This window comes from Nuphar pumila, chromosome 12, assembly GCF_984573655.1.
Source record: "Nuphar pumila chromosome 12, dmNupPumi1.hap1.1, whole genome shotgun sequence".
Lineage (NCBI taxonomy): Eukaryota > Viridiplantae > Streptophyta > Magnoliopsida > Nymphaeales > Nymphaeaceae > Nuphar > Nuphar pumila.
Genome location: NC_143260.1, coordinates 25762112 through 25782873, shown reverse-complemented (window position 1 = coordinate 25782873; position 20762 = coordinate 25762112). Strand labels below are relative to the sequence as shown.

The 20762-nt window shown below is 37.4% G+C and overlaps 1 protein-coding gene across 3 annotated transcripts in view; it reads left to right on the top strand.

Annotated features, from left to right (window-relative positions):
* LOC149820377 (uncharacterized) overlaps positions 1 to 20552 on the top strand; it is a 40324-nt gene extending 19772 nt beyond the window's left edge. The window contains exons 1-11 of one of the 3 annotated variants that reach the window (XM_089982863.1): positions 5789 to 5917; positions 5999 to 6074; positions 6232 to 6700; positions 6793 to 6947; positions 10233 to 10436; positions 10511 to 11098; positions 12262 to 12332; positions 12581 to 12941; positions 13242 to 13454; positions 19799 to 20177; positions 20312 to 20552. In XM_089982863.1, coding sequence (XP_089838989.1) covers positions 6030 to 6074; positions 6232 to 6700; positions 6793 to 6947; positions 10233 to 10436; positions 10511 to 11098; positions 12262 to 12332; positions 12581 to 12941; positions 13242 to 13454; positions 19799 to 20131 — 2439 coding nt within the window. In that variant the 5' untranslated portion in view covers positions 5789 to 5917; positions 5999 to 6029 and the 3' untranslated portion in view covers positions 20132 to 20177; positions 20312 to 20552. Of the gene's footprint in view, positions 1 to 5788; positions 5918 to 5998; positions 6075 to 6231; positions 6701 to 6792; positions 6948 to 10232; positions 10437 to 10510; positions 11099 to 12261; positions 12333 to 12580; positions 12942 to 13241; positions 13455 to 19798; positions 20178 to 20311 lie in introns of those variants that run through there. The other 2 variants (XM_089982864.1, XM_089982862.1) reach the window with 2 other exon arrangements.
* Positions 20553 to 20762: the final 210 nt, after the last annotated feature.

Genomic DNA, 20762 nt, shown 5'->3' with positions numbered 1-20762 from the left:
AAGAAGGTAGGCGTCGCACCCATTGAAAATAAGATGAGAGAGAATCGTTTACGGTGGTTTGGACATATTCGGCGAATGCCTAATGATGCTCCAGTTAGAAGGATGGAGAAATGGGAAAATATATTAGTTAAAAGAGGTCGGGGTAGGCCGAGGAAGACATGGATGAAGGTGATAGGAAAGGATATGAATGCTTTGAACCTCACCGAGGACATGTCATTGGAGAGGACATGTCATTGGATAGAAATGATTGGAGGAGAAAGATTCATGGGGAAGACTTAGAATGATTTTCTTTTTTGGTTCATATCGCCGACCCCAATTGTTTTGGGATGAAGGCGTAGTTTGTTGTTGTGTATATATATATATATATATATTTGGATAACATGAAAAACCTTTCTTATCTTAAATATGGTAAAGAATATAAGCTTCTCTAATTTCAAGTTAGGCATATCTGCACATAAATATATTTAAAATATAAGAAATCATGATCACGATATATTCAATGTGTACAGGCTAACTGTTTTTTTCCTGATTAATCACTATATTTCTTGTAGCCGATTAATCACGATTTGATGATTGCAGCCAGCGAGTTTGAGTAATTGTTTCCCGTTTAATCTCGATTTGATGATTGCAGAAGCTCACGAGGAATTGAAGAGAACGAGTTAGGCTACTATGTCAACTCACATGACAAGAATGCCAATTTTTTTTTATGAGGAACACTGTTAGAAGAGAGGAAAACCCCAATTGGAGCCCCATGATTGCCCTGCTTTATGTGACTCACCTGTGAAAGTTACAGATACACCCGTGTGCCAGTGAGGTTTGATCGGGTGCCTTCATCTCACCACCCTCACAACCACATTGCTGGCCACCTGACTGACTCCACGGTGGTGACAAGAATGTCAATTAATAAAAGAATTATAAAGCATTTAACTTTTTACACATGATACTTTTTCTTCTGCTTTTATAATATTTAGGATTTAAGATTATGATAAGATTAGAATTAAGATATGTGATAATAATGTGTTGGGTTTAAATCATGGGCTTAGCCGAACTGGATCCATTTATTTCAATATCAAATTGAGCCAATCTGTTCCACGTTAAATTTTGTTGAAAAGTAAAATATTTTTTTCAACTAAGTTTTGTACTATCAAAAAACATGATTCAGAATCACTTTCTAATTTGCTTGAGATTTAGAATCACATGGGGTCTCGTGTGATTTTGAATCTCAAGCAAATTAGAAAGTGGGTCACTTTCTCACAGCTTAACTTTTTATGTTAGGCTGTTTGTACAAATCAGATTCACTTTCTCATTCGAATGAGAAAGTAAATCTTACAAATGGGGGCTCCACGTGGTTGGTAGGAGCTGTGGTGCACGTCTTCCTGTGGTGGAACGTTGCAGATTCAAAACCCTTAACTCTTTCCAGGAATCATTTACCACTTCTCTCTCTCTCTGATAGTCAAGGAAAAAAAGAGAAAATTTTATTTAGTGCCTAACCTTTTGTTCCTAATTCTAAATATGAGCTACATGTTTTTAAAATTTTAAAGATGGACCAACCTTTTCCTGAAAACTGTTAAATAGAACCTCAGCTGAGGTCAACACCCGTGAAAAGGTGAGTCCTTTTTTGTTTTTTTATTGTCCTTTAAAAACTTAAAATTACTTATTCTCGTAAAAAAGAAAAGTAAACCATGTGAACTTTTAAATGATGAAGGTCACTATTGTAATTTTACATATAGTTTTTAGAGGTAAAGGACAATAATAAGTGCATGCCTTTGTTTGAAAGTTTTGGGGAAATGTTTGATGCATATTTAGAATTTTAGAAACATGTGGCCTATATTTATAATTAAGGGTAAAAGATTGTCCCATAAATAGAAATTTCCCCAAAAAACCGCAGATCCAAGTAAGGACGTTGGGTGTAGGGTAGACACCACCCGGGCCCGACCCGACCCATTGTAAAAACGATGGGTGGATGGCCCTCGACGGTCTCTCGCTCTGATCCAGCCGTCCACCGTCCGGCTGCCACTCCAGCGCACGCCCCTGGGTCAGATCCTCTCTCTCTCTGATCTGCAGGGGTTCCCCTGCTATGTTGGCAACCGTTCTCTGTTTACCTCAACACGAGGAACCACCAATAGTTTCTTTGTTCGTTACTTTTTCCTTTCCAACCAATCGACCGAATAAGGAGGTCTGGCGACGGAAGGTGTCACTCTCCCTCTGTCTTTCTAACGAATTGTTGGTGGTCTTGATTTGTTAGCAATTCGATGGAGTTTATGTAACGACCCCAACTCCTTCCTCTTCAAAAATGCGAGAAATTTTTTTTTTTTTATACCAAAACCTTCCCAAGGATCTGAGGTCCTCACAGTTCCACTTTCCATTGGATATCCCATCACCACAAAGTACTGACAATCATCATCAATGAGTAGCAACACCAACTATTTATTTATGAACCGAAGTAAAATTGTTATTACCATGCTTTATACAACTAAAGAATACAAGAACTGAAGAGAACAATGGAATAAAAAACAAAAATAAAATCCCTCTGCCACTACTGAACTATCCACTCCCAATTGTGAACCTCGTCCATCCATAGTGAACAGCTCATCTCTCACTGCTCGCCATTTCCTGTAAAACCAACGAAGTAGAAGGGTCAGAACAAAATTCTGAGCACTACTATTTCAAGGAAATTAGGTAAGACAAAGATCATGAGTAAGATTTCATATGTTGGTTTGAGTGAGTACAGATACAACCAACATGCAACATCCGATCCTGCATAAGTGTAACAGATTTATTCATACTCACGGCTAAAGCACAGTAAGACAGTAACACATAGAAATACTAAAACATTTCAGCATGCTTTTTAAGAAATGAATTGCATACATTTACCATATCATGAACTAGAGATAATTTCAATTGATGCATGACATAGTGCAAAGAAGAAAATGCATGACTTCCTTATTATCATACACTTACATTTGAGTTTTCTTTCCATATGCATGTCCTTATTTAATGCATACAACTTTAGGTTTCTCTTTTAAATTTTCATCGCCCGCGGATACACCAAACGGGTAAAAACCCCGAGGTCAAGTAGGTTTCCAGGGTAGATTAACACACAATTTGGTATTTTATTACTGGGTCCCAACCTAGCCCTCGACCGAGTCACCCTCGGAACATTAGACCTCCCCATCTAATGTTGGGGACACCCCACGCCCACAAGTGCCACTTCCTTTGGTACCAAACAAATTCACAGCTGTGACCAACACCACCACTCCCGGGTAAAGTGGCGGGTTCTCCCTAAAACCGTGGCCAGGAGAAAGAACCTTCATATCGGGTTCTGGGGACCAAAATTCACGCACATGGAGTTTTTGTATCCTCACAGCCTCCCCAGGACTGGAAACTCTAAGATCTCCATTCTCCAGATGGAAGACCTCAGATCAAAGGTTACACTGTCCTTTATTATGTGTTTATTTAATTCAGTTCTAAATTTTGCAACACCCTATGCAAACGTGAAGTGTAAAGCTCGCATACACCCTTGCGAGAAATCATATGGAACTCCCGCCCACGAATACCATGTGAACAGTGTAGTTGTATGCCACCATCTTACGTTGTGTAAGTGATGCAGCCAATGTGAAACAAAACCAACTTTCTTAATAAAGTGCATAAATTACCACACCATATGCATGTACTATCCATGTACAAGTGTCTCTATGACACCCCCTACCTCTTATGCATTCATCCATCGTTCATAAATTCATGACAACAATCTATGCATGATATCACATTTTAAAACCCACATTGATCCATGTATGCACATGAGGCTTTAAACAATACATACTTCCATGTAACATGCCACATATTTCAACAAGCATTCATGATTAAGACAAACAGCAGTATACTAACCAAGCTTACGTTTAAATATCATAAAATGAAATGCGATCATTCATCCATCCATCAACAATTGTGTAAATTCCAGCACCTACTATGAGGAGTAGTTAGGCTTGTCATTCCCAGGCCTTTCGTCCTACTGTCTAAGTAGTCCACACTACTTAGACTGCTGGCTGGACTAGCTAGATGAGAGCATCCAGCACATCCCCTGCTCATATTACTGCATATACACCATAACAAAAAAAAACAGAGAAGAACACAAACATGCTAGTCCCATACGGCTGGTGGTCTTTATACAAAGAAACCACCCTTAGCAGCCGACCATGGAGAGACAGTAATGGCATAAAAAATACTAATATTGGCAGCCATCGGTACCCATTGAAGGTATCCAACGGGGCGGCTGCTGTCATGCCTGTTACAACATCTGTGCAACCCTTGTAACCAATCTTTTCTATTATAGGATAACAGATTTGACACAGCAACCATAATCTTCCATTACTTCCTCCACATTTCAAGAGTACAAATGTGTAAATTCAGACATAGCAAAATCCTCATACATGCAACAATAACATATTTAACTTCATCGAGTTAATGGTAAGAATCATGATCTAAACACACCCTCAACTTCATCTAATTTTTCAGCTTCTAACTTACCATTTCCCTGTTGTATTCAAGGCAATTAATTTCAGAATATCAAAGAAAATAACAGGTTATATATAACGTGATCTACTACAAATTTGAGCACACGAGATATAGCAAAAAACCCTAGCTTAACGCACTCACACACACCCAGCCTGTGCTCATCGATTTCCAGGCTCAAGAATCCCCAAATCCGGGGTATTCCAAGCAAGAACTGGACTGCCGTAACCGGTTGTCTTCGCCCTTCACTGGTCCCATGTCGGCAAAGAATGAAAATCCTAGGGTTTAGGGTTGGACCAGCCTTATTCCCCAACCCGGATCGTTACCCCTAAACCCCTCTTTTTATTTCTTGAAAGAAAAACCCCCGTAACAGTCCGAAATCCTATCCCCATAACCCCTCACATGGAAGATCCGAAACCCCAATCTCACCGATTTGGGGTTTTAGGTTTAGGGCTAATGTAAACCCCCAAACCCTACCCTCAAACCCTCATACAAGATCGAACCCATGTTCGATCCCTCACCCATTTCCGAGAATAGCCGTACCTTTTTACGGTGATTTCCGGCGGCTGGAGGCTCCCGTCGCGAAGAGGTGCAGGCCGATGGTGTTTCCCCCCCTACAGCCGTGAAGGCTCCTTCCTCCACTGTGTGCGCACCGGTCGTGAGAGAGAGGGAGGTCGAGTGAGAGAAACAAAACCCTGAATGTGAGGGCTTCCCCTCCTTTTTAATGCCGAGCCCCCCCCCCCCCCTTTCCACCTCCTTCCGAGAAAAGAGGGGTTGGTTACGTTCGGCGTAACCTCCCCCTTTCACCCTTCTTGCCTCCTTGAAATGCAAGAATCGTGCTTGAGGCACGATTCTTTACTTTGATTTCATAATACTCGCACTCGGGTCCGGGTCCAAACCCTGCGACCCGCAACACCCGATCCAACATGTGCATGGATCCGGGTCTTTCTGTGCTAACGGATCCTCAGTTGGATCCTTACGGGTCCAACTGTGGATCCGACCCTAATACTTGAGTATTTTCCTAATTAAATTCATTATAAAAATCCGAATTTAACACCCATTTATCGATTCCATTATGGGTCCGGATATCGGGTCCTAGACCCAAATCGACTAAATATACCCTAATTCTTCCGGATATTACAGTTTAGATCCTTGTTTTTGTGGTGTGGTCTTCCTGGTAGTTGTGTGGAGAATGAATTATAGAAACCAATTATTGTTGAAGATAAAATGGGTAGATTTTTCTTAGTTGAGGCCTTTGTAGAACTCACAACTTGCCCACAGTTTGAACGCATACGCTATACGCTTGTGTCGATTCACTAAACATGATCTTTTAAGATAAAGCAAGACCTTTTTTTGTGAATCGGTTAGGTTCTCTTCATTGGAATTCTTCTTGTTGGTGGCTTAGGTTCTCTTCATTAACATCTTTTGCATTTCTTTGAGTCTTAAGAGTTTCTTCGTACTTAGCTAACCTCTCTCTCTGCTGCAGTTAGCTTAGGTGAACATTGAATTGGAGCAAGATGCTTGCTGGTGTAAAGTTTATCCCTAGAGATAAAATTGAAGATGTGAGATATGACCACCTTCGAGTGTTTGTTGCTGTTTATTTTTCTCTTGTTGTCTTGCTTGTTGTTGGGTAGCTGTTGATTTTGTTATTCCTCTTGGCCATTCACTTCTCTTGGCTGGGAAATCCGTGTTTGTGATTATTTGGATGCATAATCGTAGGCAGAGCGTGATTCTTTTGTCGATTCTCCTCTGGAAAGAAGGGCAAAATCTAGAAAGAAGGACAAAAAAGGAAGGAGGAAGAAGAAAACCCACCACGAGAGCTCTGATGATGAAGAAATCGAGAAGTTAAATAGCAGATCGAAGCGGAAGAAGAAATGGTATTCATCTGATCCTTTCTCTTCGTCATTATCTGAAGATGAGGGCAGCAGTTCTGAGACTGAAGAAAGTGATGACCAGAAAAGGAAGAGAAGCAAGAAGCGCAGAAGGAAACGGAGAGACAGGAAAAACGAAATTGATGTTTCAAGTGAAGAAGCAAAAGAAAGGTCGAGGAGTAAATCAAAAGGAAGGAAAAAAGAGTACTCTTCAGGAGCTTCTTTATCTGACTCCGAAAGTGGTGCCTATTCTTCCACTGGGGAAGACACAAAACATCAAAAGGGACAGCAAAAACATGAGCATAAGAAGGAAAAAGGTGGATTTGCTAATTTCGTGTTAGAATTGAGGGGAATTAGTTTAACCAATGAGTGCCATCACCTTTTGATTAGCCTTCTTTATCTATTGCAGATAGTCGAAGAGAAAAACATGATCAGGATGATACAGAGCATGCTAGAAAACATATGGGTCTGGAATGGATGCTTAGGCCTGTGCGTAAGCAGCAGGCTGGACAGCCTGCCCAACAAGTTGAAGCTGAAGAGGAGCCTATGGTTGAAGAGATAGAGGTTGTTTTCCGATAACTAACTTAAGATACTGCGTGTTTCTTGTGTTAAACATCTTATACTCCCTTTTTCCTTTTTTGCCTCTTGATCTTTTTGTGTTAGTTCCCTCAACTGTCGATTTTGTATATGCACACATGCATTGTCATCATCCAAAAGTCGGTATTGCAGCATTATGTGGTTAGGCTGTCATGTTCAACCTTTGCCCTATTATATATCTAAGCTTTACTTTTCCATGCAGATACAGTTTCTAATATGTTCACTTTGCAACAGAATGTATGATTACTATTGAACTGGATTAACAACTTTGCCAGTGTGATTGGTATTTTTCTTTATAATGATTGCTTAAATGAGTTTTGTGTGTGCTATATGTATTTGACCTATGCAATTCCTTCTCTGGTACTGGCAATACGAGCTTGTGGTCCGCTCATTCTTTTAGTTGTCAATTTACCAACACCTGGAATGGACCTTTTAGCTTGCATGAACGGTGCTTTTGAGGAATAGGTCAATAGTTTTTCAAGAGATCTAAAACACCAGTTTACATGTGAGTTTTGATCTTTATATTGCCTGCAGTGCCTGCCAAGTTTTGCATGCTATTAGTGATTTTTTGTGAACTACTGGTTCAATAAAACAGTGAGAGATGCCTAACACGTTTGATGATGGGCGGATTCACAATGTCTGTGATATGTCATTGTCTATGTCTGATATGAAGCTTTGGCCTTTTGTCTTGCAAATCTTATGCACCATATAATTTCCTGATTGTCATAGCTTGTCTCACATGCGTGTATGTGCGTATTTACTGAAAAACCTAGTGTCAGCATCTGGAGATACCAGTTTGGCATTGGTAGACATGCTATAGGAAGCCCATTTTATTGGTTCCAGGGTTTTAAATCTGTTGACCTGTTCCTATGATTTTTTTTTCCTAGATATGCTTAGGCTGTTCTCCTCATATTATCATGATAATAATAGAGTAACTGATATGCATTCATGTAGCTGCTGCTCTTCTCTTTCATTTCCAGATTTGTTTCCAAGCCTTATCGACATGCTCAAACTTAGCAAGACTAGAGCATTTTTTAATGTCTAGGCTATTAATTAGCTATGACATAATTTTTGCATGCCCTATCCTCCGCTCTTTCCATTTCTTTTCATAAGTGGTTAACGCCTTGCTCTTCTCCTCTTCCTTTAGAGGAACCTCTTTATCAACCTCTTTCTTGGTAAGAGATAGTTTAGGTTCCGGATCGGAACCATCCACTATACCCCATAACCCTTTTCCTCAAATGTGGTGCTTCACAATCGGAGCCCACATTACATAATTAGTATCATTTAGCTTTATAGGTATGATGGTGATCTTATTATTGTAGACAAAAAATGTAGACAAGAGAATGAGAGAAAGTATAGAGAATAAGAAAGATGATACAAAACCAATTCTTTGTAACCCAAGTCCTCCTTCAAACAATTTTTTTTGAGCCAAGAACAAGGTGATGAAACACTTTTTGCAAATGAGGTACGGAAATTGAGGCAGAAGCACTTCAAGATCTAAGGTCTTCGCGGCTCTAATACCATGTAATGAAATGGTGGTCTTCCACAAATGCACAAACAACTCTCAAACACGTGTCTATTGGAGACACTATAAGCATGACCCTTGAAAGGGTATAAATTGTAGAACACTTGAAATAAATAATAATTTATTCATACACAAAAATGCTTAAGAAGCATTGTTTTACAAAGGAGGGGTTCACCCCTATATATACAAGAAGAAGAGTGAGGTAAGAGTCGTTGGACCTAGTCCAACGGCTCTATTTGTAGTCGTTGGACTAGTCCAACGACTATAGGAATGGTCAAGATCTAACGAGATCTGACCATCCAGTTCAAAGTGAACTAGAAAAAAATAAAAATAAAGAAAATAAAAAAGAAAGAATAAAAATAAATAAAAATAAAAATATATAATATATATTATAAAAATAATATATATATATTATATATGTATTTACATGTTACATTTTAGCAGTAGACATGGCCACCTTCTTTTTCCATTTTGGATAAACCAGTTTAATGTGTCTCGGTTCTTTGCAAAAATGACAAATGATTTTACCATAATCTCTTCCTTGGTACCTTCCATTTTGGCCACCATTTTGACCACCATCTTCTCTTGCTCCTTGATTTTGATTTTGGAATTTATTAAAATGAGGGGATTTATATGTTTTCAAATTATTCCCCGGTCTATAAACGGTATAGGTCCTTCATTCTTATCTTTGTTTGGAGGCATAGCAAGAACACTTGGATTGATTTTACTCATTCCCAATCAAGTTTCTTCTTCACTTATCTTAGTAAGAACATCTTCAAGAGGTGGAGAAGTGAAAGAAGACAAAAGGGAAGATCTTATTTGCTCGAATTCGGGTCTAAGCCCATTCAAAAAATTAAAAAACCGATATTCTTTCAATTGTTTGTGTCGAAGATCAATGGCTTCTCCACTCCATTTTGGTTCGAGCATAACAAGCTCATCCCAAATAGATGATAATTCGGCGAAATATTCTCTAATAGTCAATTCGCCTTGTTGAAGGGTCAAAGCCCTTTTCTAGAGATAATACTTGTGGGATAAATCTCTTGAGGTATGCATCCTCTCAAGATATTTCCAAACTTGAGACGCCTTTTTAAATTTCAAAATATTTGCATTTATTTTAGTCTCAACTGAAGAAAAGATCCGTGAGAGAATTTTATAATTTTTCATCTCCCATTCTTCATGCTTTTTGTTGTATTCTTCAAATGCTTTTGCTCTCTCTTCTCCGTCAAGAATTTTTATTTTCTCTTTTTTTATTATAGTGATTTTTGGCTTGGGTTCCAGAATAGTACCTTGGATGTAACCCCAAAGACCCTTACCCTTGATGTGAGCCTCCATATTGCTGACCCAAACATGATAGTTTGACCCATTGAGTTTGAAACCAAGAAAAAAGTGAGAGTCTTTTTTTGCCATTAAGAAGCTTTAATGAGAGACAAAAGAGTCTTCAAAAGAATAGAACACTGTCTTAAATAGGTATTTAGTTTTAAACTTGATCAAAGCCAAGATTTAATTGTATATAGATTACTAAAACACCTACTAAAGTATGATCGCACTTCTTTTTCTTACACTGTCTTAAGAAAAAGAAGTGTGATCATACTTTAGTAGGTGTTTTAGTAATCTATATACAATTAAATCTTGGCTTTGATCAAGTTTATTTCTTGGTTATACATATACAGTTTTGTCCCTCTAAATATGGTTATTTGATGAGTTGTTTGGTTGCTTACAACTGGCAGGTCAAAAAGACAAATCCTAAGGAATTGAATCCGTATTTCAAAGACAATGGAAGTGGTTATCCAGAAGAAACCGCCAACACAGAACCTGATCAGAGCCAGTTTATTTCTTCTCCTGTTGTTGGTGATGGTGGTGCAAGCTGGCGATTCAAATCCTTAAAACGAGCACAAGAGCAAGCAGCTCGGGAGGGACGAAAACTAGATAAGGTTTTCTTAACTTCCTGTGACAAATGAAAACTGCAGCAAATGGTAGCAGTTAATTACCATCTTTGATTTTACAGGTTGTTGAAGAACGATGGGGTTCTCTTGGACAGATGACACTTTCTCTGGCTCACAACAGAGCAGCTCCTACTCATGCCCATCTGCATGCAATAAAAGATAGAAAGAGAGGGCGCACAGAAAGCATCAAAAGATGTGTGAATGATGATGAAATGAAGAGTCATGATGAAAAGGTGCAAACTATTAAGCATGATTATCTAAAAGGCATCTCTGTCCGTAATCCAGATATGAAAGAACCAAAAGCACATGATTCTCTCTCCTGGAGGAAAAGAAAATATGTGGATAGATCTGAGGGGCATGCTGAACTCATCGCTTCTGCAGCCTCTTGTTTAAACAAATTCACTAATGATGGTGGCTTCCTGCAATCATTCAATCTTCAGAAGAAAAAGGATGTTGAGGACATCTCTATCTCTTCACCTACAAATATTGTTGAAAATGAACATGGTAGATCCCAGTTTATTTCTGCCAATACTAATGAGAATGAAGAAAATAGTTCAACTAGAAACCAATCAATGAGCGCAAATCAGTTGGCAGCTAAAGTATTGCAGCTTCGTATGAAAGGAAAGAATGAAGAAGCAGAAAAGCTTTTGGTAAGATGAATATTTTCATCCTCTAGCTCCTGATTATGTTTCATATGGATTCTTTCGTGCCCGTTACCAAACAATGTGTTGAAAAAATAAAGAAAATTGTTGTGTTCATGGAGTGAAAGCATGCTATTTTTCTTATACTAGGCAATTCAATTCAATTTAGAATCGATATTTAGTGAAGAAGACCTGAGACATGCACCCACGAGATTGCTCACACACATACATACACAAGCACCTTGCATATGCACAGTGAAAGACACTCTTATGCTTTGCATATGATCATCATCATTATCAAGCCATATTCCAACTACATGGGGTCAGCTTTATGACTATTGTTTCTCCATTCCTTCCTGTCCAGAGCTACAACCTTAGTCACCTTATAGTTGTTCTTGTTCCCTCTCACTGCCTTCCTTCAAGTCTTAAATGGTCTTCCTCTTTTCCTAATTCTTTCAACTTGCTTCGTGTTCACCTTTCTTGTTGACACAATGGTAGGTCTTTTCACATGTCTAAAACATCTTAAACAACATTCTATATTTTTTTTTCACTTATTGATACTGCTAAACATTTTCTAATATATTAATTTCTGATTTATCTTTTTTTGCAATTAATTACATACATCCACCTTAACTAATGCATCTCCGTGCATGCACTTTGCTCTCTTGTTGCTTTTTAGTTATCCAACACTCAGCACCATACAAAGGTGTTGGTGTTTGAACAGTCTTGTAAAAACATTCTTTTAATAGTAGATGCACTCATTTATCGCATAGCACTCCACTAGCTTGTCACCAATTTGTCTGGCCCTGGCAAATTCTCTTGGTAAGATCTTCAAATCCACCATCTTGTTGTAAAATATATCCTAAATATCTAAACCTTGCCTTTTTGAATGGCAAAATCTTGTCTCTTGATTATAGCATCTATGTTAGCTTCCCCACTATACTTGCACTTTATATATTCTATTTTTATTGTACTAATTCTTAAACCATTTTTCTCCATTGTACTCCACAAATCTAGTTTCTTTTGTGCATCTTCTCTCTCTTAACTAACAACTACCACATGTTCATTGCATGCCAAACTATGACATGCTTCTTTCTATTTCAGAAAGCACATGATTTATTTACATATTGATTCTTTTAGGGTTATTGACATTCTCATGCCTCTTGTTTCAGAAAGAGAGAGAGAGAATGACAGAGGTGCAGAAAAAGGATGAAATGAGTTCTTTCATGAGTAATCCAAGCCGGTAAGCCTGGATGTCCTTTTTCAAAGTTTTGGTCGGTTGATGTCCTAGAAGAAACATGTGGAATATTTTGTAATTTTCTTGAGATAATGGTATTTAAACTTTCATTTTATGTTCCTTTCTCTTTGGCTACTTAACTTTGTGCTTCATTTTGTGAATTTTTAAAAATTTTGAGTGTCATACACATGCAATTATTTTTCTTCTTGCTTTACCTTATCTTTTTCTGCTTCTTTTTTCTCTCTGTGGTGTAGATCTGGATTGGTTGACATCTTTGTTCAACAAAAGAAAGCAGAAGAGAATGCTGACATGCATCTAGCTGTGAAAATAGTGCAGAATAGGCAGTACAAAGCATCTGATCAGGCAGACAATGAATATGACTATGATAATGTTTCAGCTGTGAAGCAGAAGAGAAAGGACACAAATAAACATGAATTAGTTAAGCATGAAAACGTTCAGAAACGCATATTGACTCAGCAAGAGCGTTGCCAGTTCTGTTTTGAAAATCCAAGTAGGCCAAAACATTTAGTTATATCAATAGGGAATTTATCATATTTAATGCTGCCACCTTGGAAGCCAGTTGTGGATGGTCATTGCTTCATTTTGCCCATGCAGGTGGGACCTCTTTCATTGTTCTTTCTTTTTTCTTTTCTAATTGTAATGTACATAAATTCCCATTGCATATGAAATGGATTGGACATGATGAGAAGCATGCTTTCATCGAAAAGTACAAGTTGAGGGCATGCTCCCATCAGAGGCAAGTAGCTACTTATCTATGTTCCAACTTTCAGAGCTTACTTCCTTGAGTTGGGTGCTGGAACAGCAGGTGCTTCATGCATCCTGATCATGTCCTCTACAAATCCATGCTTTCCATTTTCAATATTCTATGGAGGTGATTTTTTTTTTTGGTTACAGCATGAATCATCCACAAGAAATCTTGATGATGATGTATGGGATGAATTGCGCAACTTTAAAAAGTGTCTGCTTAAGATGTTTGCAGAACAGGAGAAAGATGTTATATTCCTCGAAACAGCAATGGCTTTATCACAACAACGTCGCCACTGTTTGGTTGAATGCATTCCTTTACCATATGCAGTAGCAAAGGAAGCGTCATTGTATTTCAAAAAGGTTTGTTGTCCTTTTTATTTCTGTTTCATTTTCTGCAGGTGCATTCTGGTAGTGATCTTTATCATTCTTGAGATTAACTGGTAAATAAAAGATGTAAAACTAGGGCACTCCATTTTGCAACTGTGAGAATGCCGGAAATGAATTTTTATGACCTGAAGTAAACTGTTAGAACTGTGAACAAGTCAGGTTTAGGCTTGACCCAAGGTTTATATCTCGGTGCTTGTCCAGCCTCATTGTGTCCAAGTCTATGCCTGTAATGGAGTGCCTTCAAAAGTGCGAAGATACAAAGCCACTAATGGATTACATAACATATGCCACTAACGATACTCACAAAGTCACAAGGTGCACACAAGCACAACTCAAAGAGTACAAGAGAACACAATATAAAAAATAAATATTTTATTAATAAATGCTCAAGAGAAGTATATCAAAAGGGACACAAGTCCCATATATATATATATATATGAGCTCCCAACTATATGCCTACGTTTCCTTTCAGCCAAATCATTTTGTTGAGGCGTATTTGCCTATGATCTTTGGTGTAAAATGCCATGACTTTTTAAATAATTTTTAAGTCATTCAATATAAATTTTTCCCCTAATCAGAATGAAAAATAGAAATATTGGTTTTAAGAAGATTTCTAACATGATTATGAAAAAATTTAGAAGTTTCAAAAACTTTATATTTGTGCCTAAGAAAGTAAATCCAAGTGAAACGAGAGTAATCATCCATAAAAATCGCATAATAAGTGTATCCTCCTTTAGAAGCAACATGGGCAGGACTTGATACATCCGAGTGAATTAATTCAAGTGGTTTGGAAGCAAAAAAGGTTTTCTCTTGATAAGGAATTGCTTTTATTTTTCCAAGAATACAATCAGAACATTGAATTTTTTTATTACAAATTTTACTCATGTAAGATACATTAAATAACTTAGAAATGCTAGGATAACTTAGTCTTTGATGCCAACAAAAAATATTCAACTTTTGTACATTGAGACAAAGAGTATCTTTAGGAATGATCAACCAGTTCATGTAGTATAGATCTCCTTCTCTATGTCCTTTCATAATCTGCTTCTCGGACTGGAGATCCTGTATCAAACATTGGTTGGATGTGAAGGAGATACTACAACCATGATCGGTAATTTGGAAAACTGAAAGAAGATTCAACTTAAGTTTTGTAACAAATCCCACTTTTGGAATAGAAAAGCTTGAATTTTTAAAAATTTCAATTCCTTTGATATCAAGATAGGATCCATCCGGGGTAAAGAAATTAGATCTACTTGAATTACCACTATAGTTGGATAACACCGAATTATTGGGAGTCACATGGACAGAAGCACCGAAATCTAACAACCAAGAGATCTTAACGGAACGTGAGGAAGAGGAGACCATGGCACCAGTAATGGATGATGAGCTTTTAAGGAGCAGTTGAAGAGCTTTCACTAGTTGGGACAAAGACATGCTTCTAACATATTTTGGATCTTAATTGATAGTGTATTTGTCTTCATGAGAAGCTTCGAGAGTAACTACTATTTTCTCATCATTTCCCTTTAATTCAGGGCAATAAGGCTTGATGTGCCCCGGTTCTCTACAGTTATGACAAATGATTTTGTTCTTTCTTTCGCCGTTTCTCTCATCATTGCTCTGTTGCCTCCCAAAGTTATTTCTATTGAAATGAAGAGGCTTGTAAAAGTGAGTGTTGGCACCGGGTTTAGATGTCGCCAACACATTATCTTTGATCTCCTTCATTTCAGTTATAATTTTAGCCTTATTTCTTCCATGCAAACTTGGGTTAAAATCTCGTGCAACGGTGAAAGCTCCTCTTGCTTACGGTGGATAATGTTTCCCCGAACTTGCTCAAACTCGGGTCTTAGGCCTCTTATGAATTAAAAGAATTATTCTCCAAGGATTTGATTTTTCCTACGACGAACATCGTTGGGAGTATCCCAAATTGGCTCCATCTTAGCCATTTCGTCCCATAATCTTTTGAGAGTTCCATACTACTCTCTAACACTCTTCTCCCATTGTTTATGATTATGAATTTTGCCTTGTAATTCACATTTATGGGCGGTATCATTTTGAGTGTAGGTTTATTTGATAAAAACCCATGCTTCATCAGCCTTCTCAAACTCCAATATATTTTTACACGATTTTTCACACATACTTCCCAGGTTCACTGTCAATTGGTCTGTCTTCACTGTCAACTAATTGAAGCACTTTCACCAAAGGTGTAGCTATGTCACATGGGTGCGGGTGCGGGTGCGACACCGGTGCGGCGTAATTTTAAAATTTTTGGACACGGGGACTCGGCTATATATATATATATATATATATATATATATATATATATATATATATATATATATATATATATATATATATATATTTAAAAAGTGCACAGACACAACACAGTCTGTGACTGTGCACAGCACAGTCCACTGTGCACAGCACAGTCCACTGTGCACAGCACAATCCACTGTGCATTTTTTTAAATAAAAAATAAAAAATAATATTTTTTTTAGGGACAAATGGACATTTTTGAACTCGGTCAAAGTTGACCGAGTCCAAAATGTGGACGGACTCGGTGTTGACCGAGTCCGAAGCCGCACCCGTGTTTGCACCCGTGTTGACTCGGGTGTGGCACCTCCCTAGTCGAGTCCGTGTGACTTAGAGGTGTAGTTATTCTCAACAATTTAACACGACTCCCATAATTCACTTCTAAATACAATATCTACAATTTCTCTTGGCTTTGTTTTTTGTGAATGGGATATGTATTCCACTCGTTTGATGAAAACATTTTTTTAGTGCACTTATATTCTTTACTAGACGTTGCATGCTAAAAAAATTCGTAGCAAATCTAGTAATTGCACCACGAATCAACTCAACACCATTAGTTACTTTCTTATTAGGTTCAAAACCCATGCATGATTATAAATAAATTTAGTAATTTCTTGACAGCATTCAACTGTATGTTGTATCTCATCCATGCTACTGATGTCTTCAAGCATGAGGTCTATGCAATGGACAACACATGAGGTCTAGAAGAATAATCCATAATTTTTGGCCAATTCTTTACCTATTGCCATATAGTTTGTTGCATTATAAGTAATGAATTTAACAATGTTTTAAGGTTGAACCTCTTCCACGACCTGATCAAAAACCCTGAGCAATACATCTGCTGTCTTGGCCGCATCAGACAGATCAATTGACTTTAAAAACATAGTTTCTTTGGGGCAATAGACAAGAAAATTGTTCATGGTTTTTGACTTTTTGTCTGTCCACTCATCTGCCATGATGCTACACCCAGTTTCTCCGTGACTGCTTCATCTCATCACAATATGCCTTCACTTCATTTACATTAATATCTAATTTTTTTTCTCTCAAAGCATGATATGAAAGCATTTTATATCCAAGCTTGATACTGGTTATGACATCTGTCATGACTTGAAAATGAAAAGAATTTGCCTCTTTGAAAGGAATGCAGGCATCATATATCCATCTCCCAACTGCGACATTTGCCTGCTCAACTAAATGTTGAGGAGTCATAGCAGGACGAAAGTCGGGTTGCTCCCCAAGGGCAGTCCTATGAGGGAAAAAGCTCTTAATAAATCCTCTAGCTCTACCTCCTCTTGAAGAACTCCCTCCTACTCTTCTTTCTTCTCTTCTTTTTGTATTCGCAATACTACTACTACTAGCACCAGCCACACCTTTCTCACTCGCTACAAAACTTACTACTTCTGATGCTATGCTAGTTGTTGTAGGATCAAAAGTAGGGAGCTTATCTTTGTCATCTTAAGGTTGTGCATACCCCCATTTCTGTCTCACTCATCTCTTTTTCTTGTTTTTTATCTCAAACCGGTTAGTAATTGTTGGCTTTTCTATTTCACGACATCCGATAAATTCCTTGACATGCAGGAGGCAACATTCTGCCGACTAAATGATATGCTTCAACCAAGAGATACCACCCAAAAAAAAAGTATGACAATAGTTGAACTCGATTTTTAATCGGTTTTCACTCATTACTCAAGTGCCCTATTGCTATGCGGGACCATTTAATGTCATCTTCCAAAAAAATACTCAATAAGAAGTAAAGAATAAAGTTTTTTTTACCTCAACCCACTTTCTTTAGTGGAAAAATGGTAGAAATGCACTCTTGATGAAATCACAAAAAGCCTCTCCCTTGTGCACGGATCGACCCCCAAATCGCTTAAAGCTCCTAAGGTGCATGGATACCTCTCTAGTGACCTCTACACAAATGAGGGAGTCAGCCCTCAAGAGATGTTTAAAACCCAAAAATGCTACATTACTTTTCAGACTTTTTAAAAGTACGCTTTGTATAGTACGATATGATACGATACAGGCTTGTATCGTACGATACACACTTGTATCACAATACGAGTGTGTATCATATCATTTTCTAAAAAGTAACGGTGTGTATCATATGTTACATTATGATACATACAACATTGGTCCATAGATCAAATTTGTTCGTGGATTGGATTTCACTTGAGTGTCTACGACTCCTTTGCATGTTCTAGGGGTGGAAGTTTTGTATAAATGTATCACCATGTTGTTAAGTATTTATTTATTTTTATTTAAGTTCTTTTCTCTATAAGGGGTGGAATAGAATAACCCGGTTGAAGCGTAATGATCATACGTCTGTCGCATTCTTCTACCCTTTCCTAGGAGTCATTGGCTATTAATAGCTACTACCTTGACACCAAAGAAGAGTTTGATCCAATGCTTTATTTTTGTCCTAGTTGATCCTGATTTGACATTAGAAATATATTGATTGTTCCCCAATAACCGAATACTTTTTTTGTAAATACTACATATTTGATTCCATCCATAAATCCATTTTCTTCCCTATGAGTTCTAGTATGTATATATATATATATATATATATATATATATATATATATATATATATAGAGAGAGAGAGAGAGAGAGAGAGAGAGAGAGAGAGGTTCTTCTTACGATCCATACGGTATAGACAATGCTGATTTTCAATGTTCTAGAGCATATTTTGCAAAGAAAACCTCACAAGATGTGTTTATCATATTTTATTTACTTGAATTCATCTGTTAGATCATGTTTTTCTGATAAAAAATACTATTTTATTAACTTTGAAATTTATGAAAATCTTGGGTTGATTTTTTAAACCCTATAAAACCTGCTCGCATCTCATATTTGGATGATCCAAAAGTCACATCCATAAAGTCATATTAGAAAAAAGAAGCAAAAAGCAACAGATTACATTCCTAAGAGGAACTAATCTCTCTCTCTCTCTCTCTCTCTCTCTCTATATATATATATATATATATATATATATAGGGAAAATTTAGTGGTTCTGAACAATAATACCCTATGGTGGTACACCCTCTTATTTAATAGGAAAGGAGGACCGTCCAACCAAAAGAAGGTCCAAAATCTACAACTGATAATCAACGGCGTTCCTTCTCTAACGATCATGTTTTTCATCGATCGGACTTTACATATTAGATTTTTATCATTTATTTAGTGACATGTTTTGAATTATGAATTTTCGATGTTTAGATGTGTTTTTTAAAGTGCTAAAATTCAATGGCCCACAATACTTTGTATTGTAAAGTCGACATGTTTTGGATTATAAATTTTTTATGTTTAGATGCATTTTTTAAAGTGCTAAAAGTTTTAATTTTTAAATGCATTGTGAACCGTCGATTTTTCACGTTTCAAAAAACATGTCTATATGTTGTAAATAAATTATAAAGAACAAATATATGAGGTCCGATTGATGAGATGCTCAAGCATTGGAGAAGGGGAGCTGTCCGATCGTCGTTGGTTGTAGATTTTTGGACATTCCTTTGGTTGGACGGTCCCCCTTCCCTATTTCATATGTTAGAAGATTTTATCATGTCTAAATACCAGAAGATTCATTTTTGAGATGGCGAAAATTCAATGGCTCACATTTCATGAAAATAAATTATATAAAAGATCTTACTTGAATCAATTTTAATGCATGAAAATAGTAAATAGAACATGCTAAACATCATCCAAAGTTTTGATTTTGCTTTTGGAGCTTAGATCTATGTAAATCAAGTGTGTACCACCATAGAAGATTTTATATATATATATATATATATATATATTTGTCTTACATTATGCTTTAGCCAAGATATCACTAGATGAAGAGGTGTCCACATAAGCGCAGCTTGAAGACATATGAAGTGATGCTACAGAATCATAAAATGCTTGAGGCTTTAATGCACCTCGGTGTCCCCAAATTTGGAGTTATTTAATATGTCGACATGGTTCTTAATTTATCTTCTATATATTTCATCTTTGTTGTCCTATCTTTATAGGCCATTGATGAAGCAGAAGATGAGTGGAGCCAGCACAATGCGAAGAAGTTAATAGATACAAGTTTAAAAGGAGGATTACGGAATTCCATTCCAAAGAATTTCCCCTACTTTCATGTTGAGTTTGGTTTGCATAGAGGTTTTGTACATGTGATTGATGATGAAAAGCACTTCAAAAGTAGCATGGGCCTTGATGTGATTCGTGGTATGCTTCAACTACCTGAAGAGGACATGCATAGGCGGCGGCAGTATGGTTCTGTGGAAGCACAGAAAAATGATGTCTTGAGATTTTCCCAAGACTGGGCTCGCTTTGACTGGACGAGAGAACTTGATTAGTTGAGGAATTCCCTGCTTGGTGATTCAAACTGACGTCACTTCGCTGGTAAGATTAAGCATGTATTTCTATATAGAACATGTTGTAGAGAATTCCTTTTCATCTTCTTGGTTATCTGAACTTGGAGGTTTCTGTACCTGTGCCATGTATTCCCATTGATGTTTCAACGGCACGGCTGCAAGGCATGTTTGGCCAATGCATTCAGATGGTTGATGAATCACATCTGGAACAGCAAGATTTGTACTTCACTAGTGGTCTTCTCAAGAGAACTGGGTGTACGGTTGCATTCATTTGTTGGGAAATCATGTTGGAAGGACCAGTTTGTATATCAGAATGGGTGGGAGCGGCTGCCTGCAATACTTGTACATATTGACATTGTTTCTCTTGTTTAAAAAATAATGAAGTGGCTTGGATGATTTATCCTGAATGGGGACGCCCAGATCAATATGTGAGCATGGTGCCTGTGTGAGGTCTGAATATTCATTTGTTTTGGTTGATGACATTTAATTTTGATGTGCCTCATCCAAGGCTTCCAAATCTTGCATGAAAAATCTTTTTGATCGATTCTTTTTTCTTTTTCTAAGTTCATTGAAGAAATTCCATTTGCTCAATCGACTTTTCATTTACCGGTTC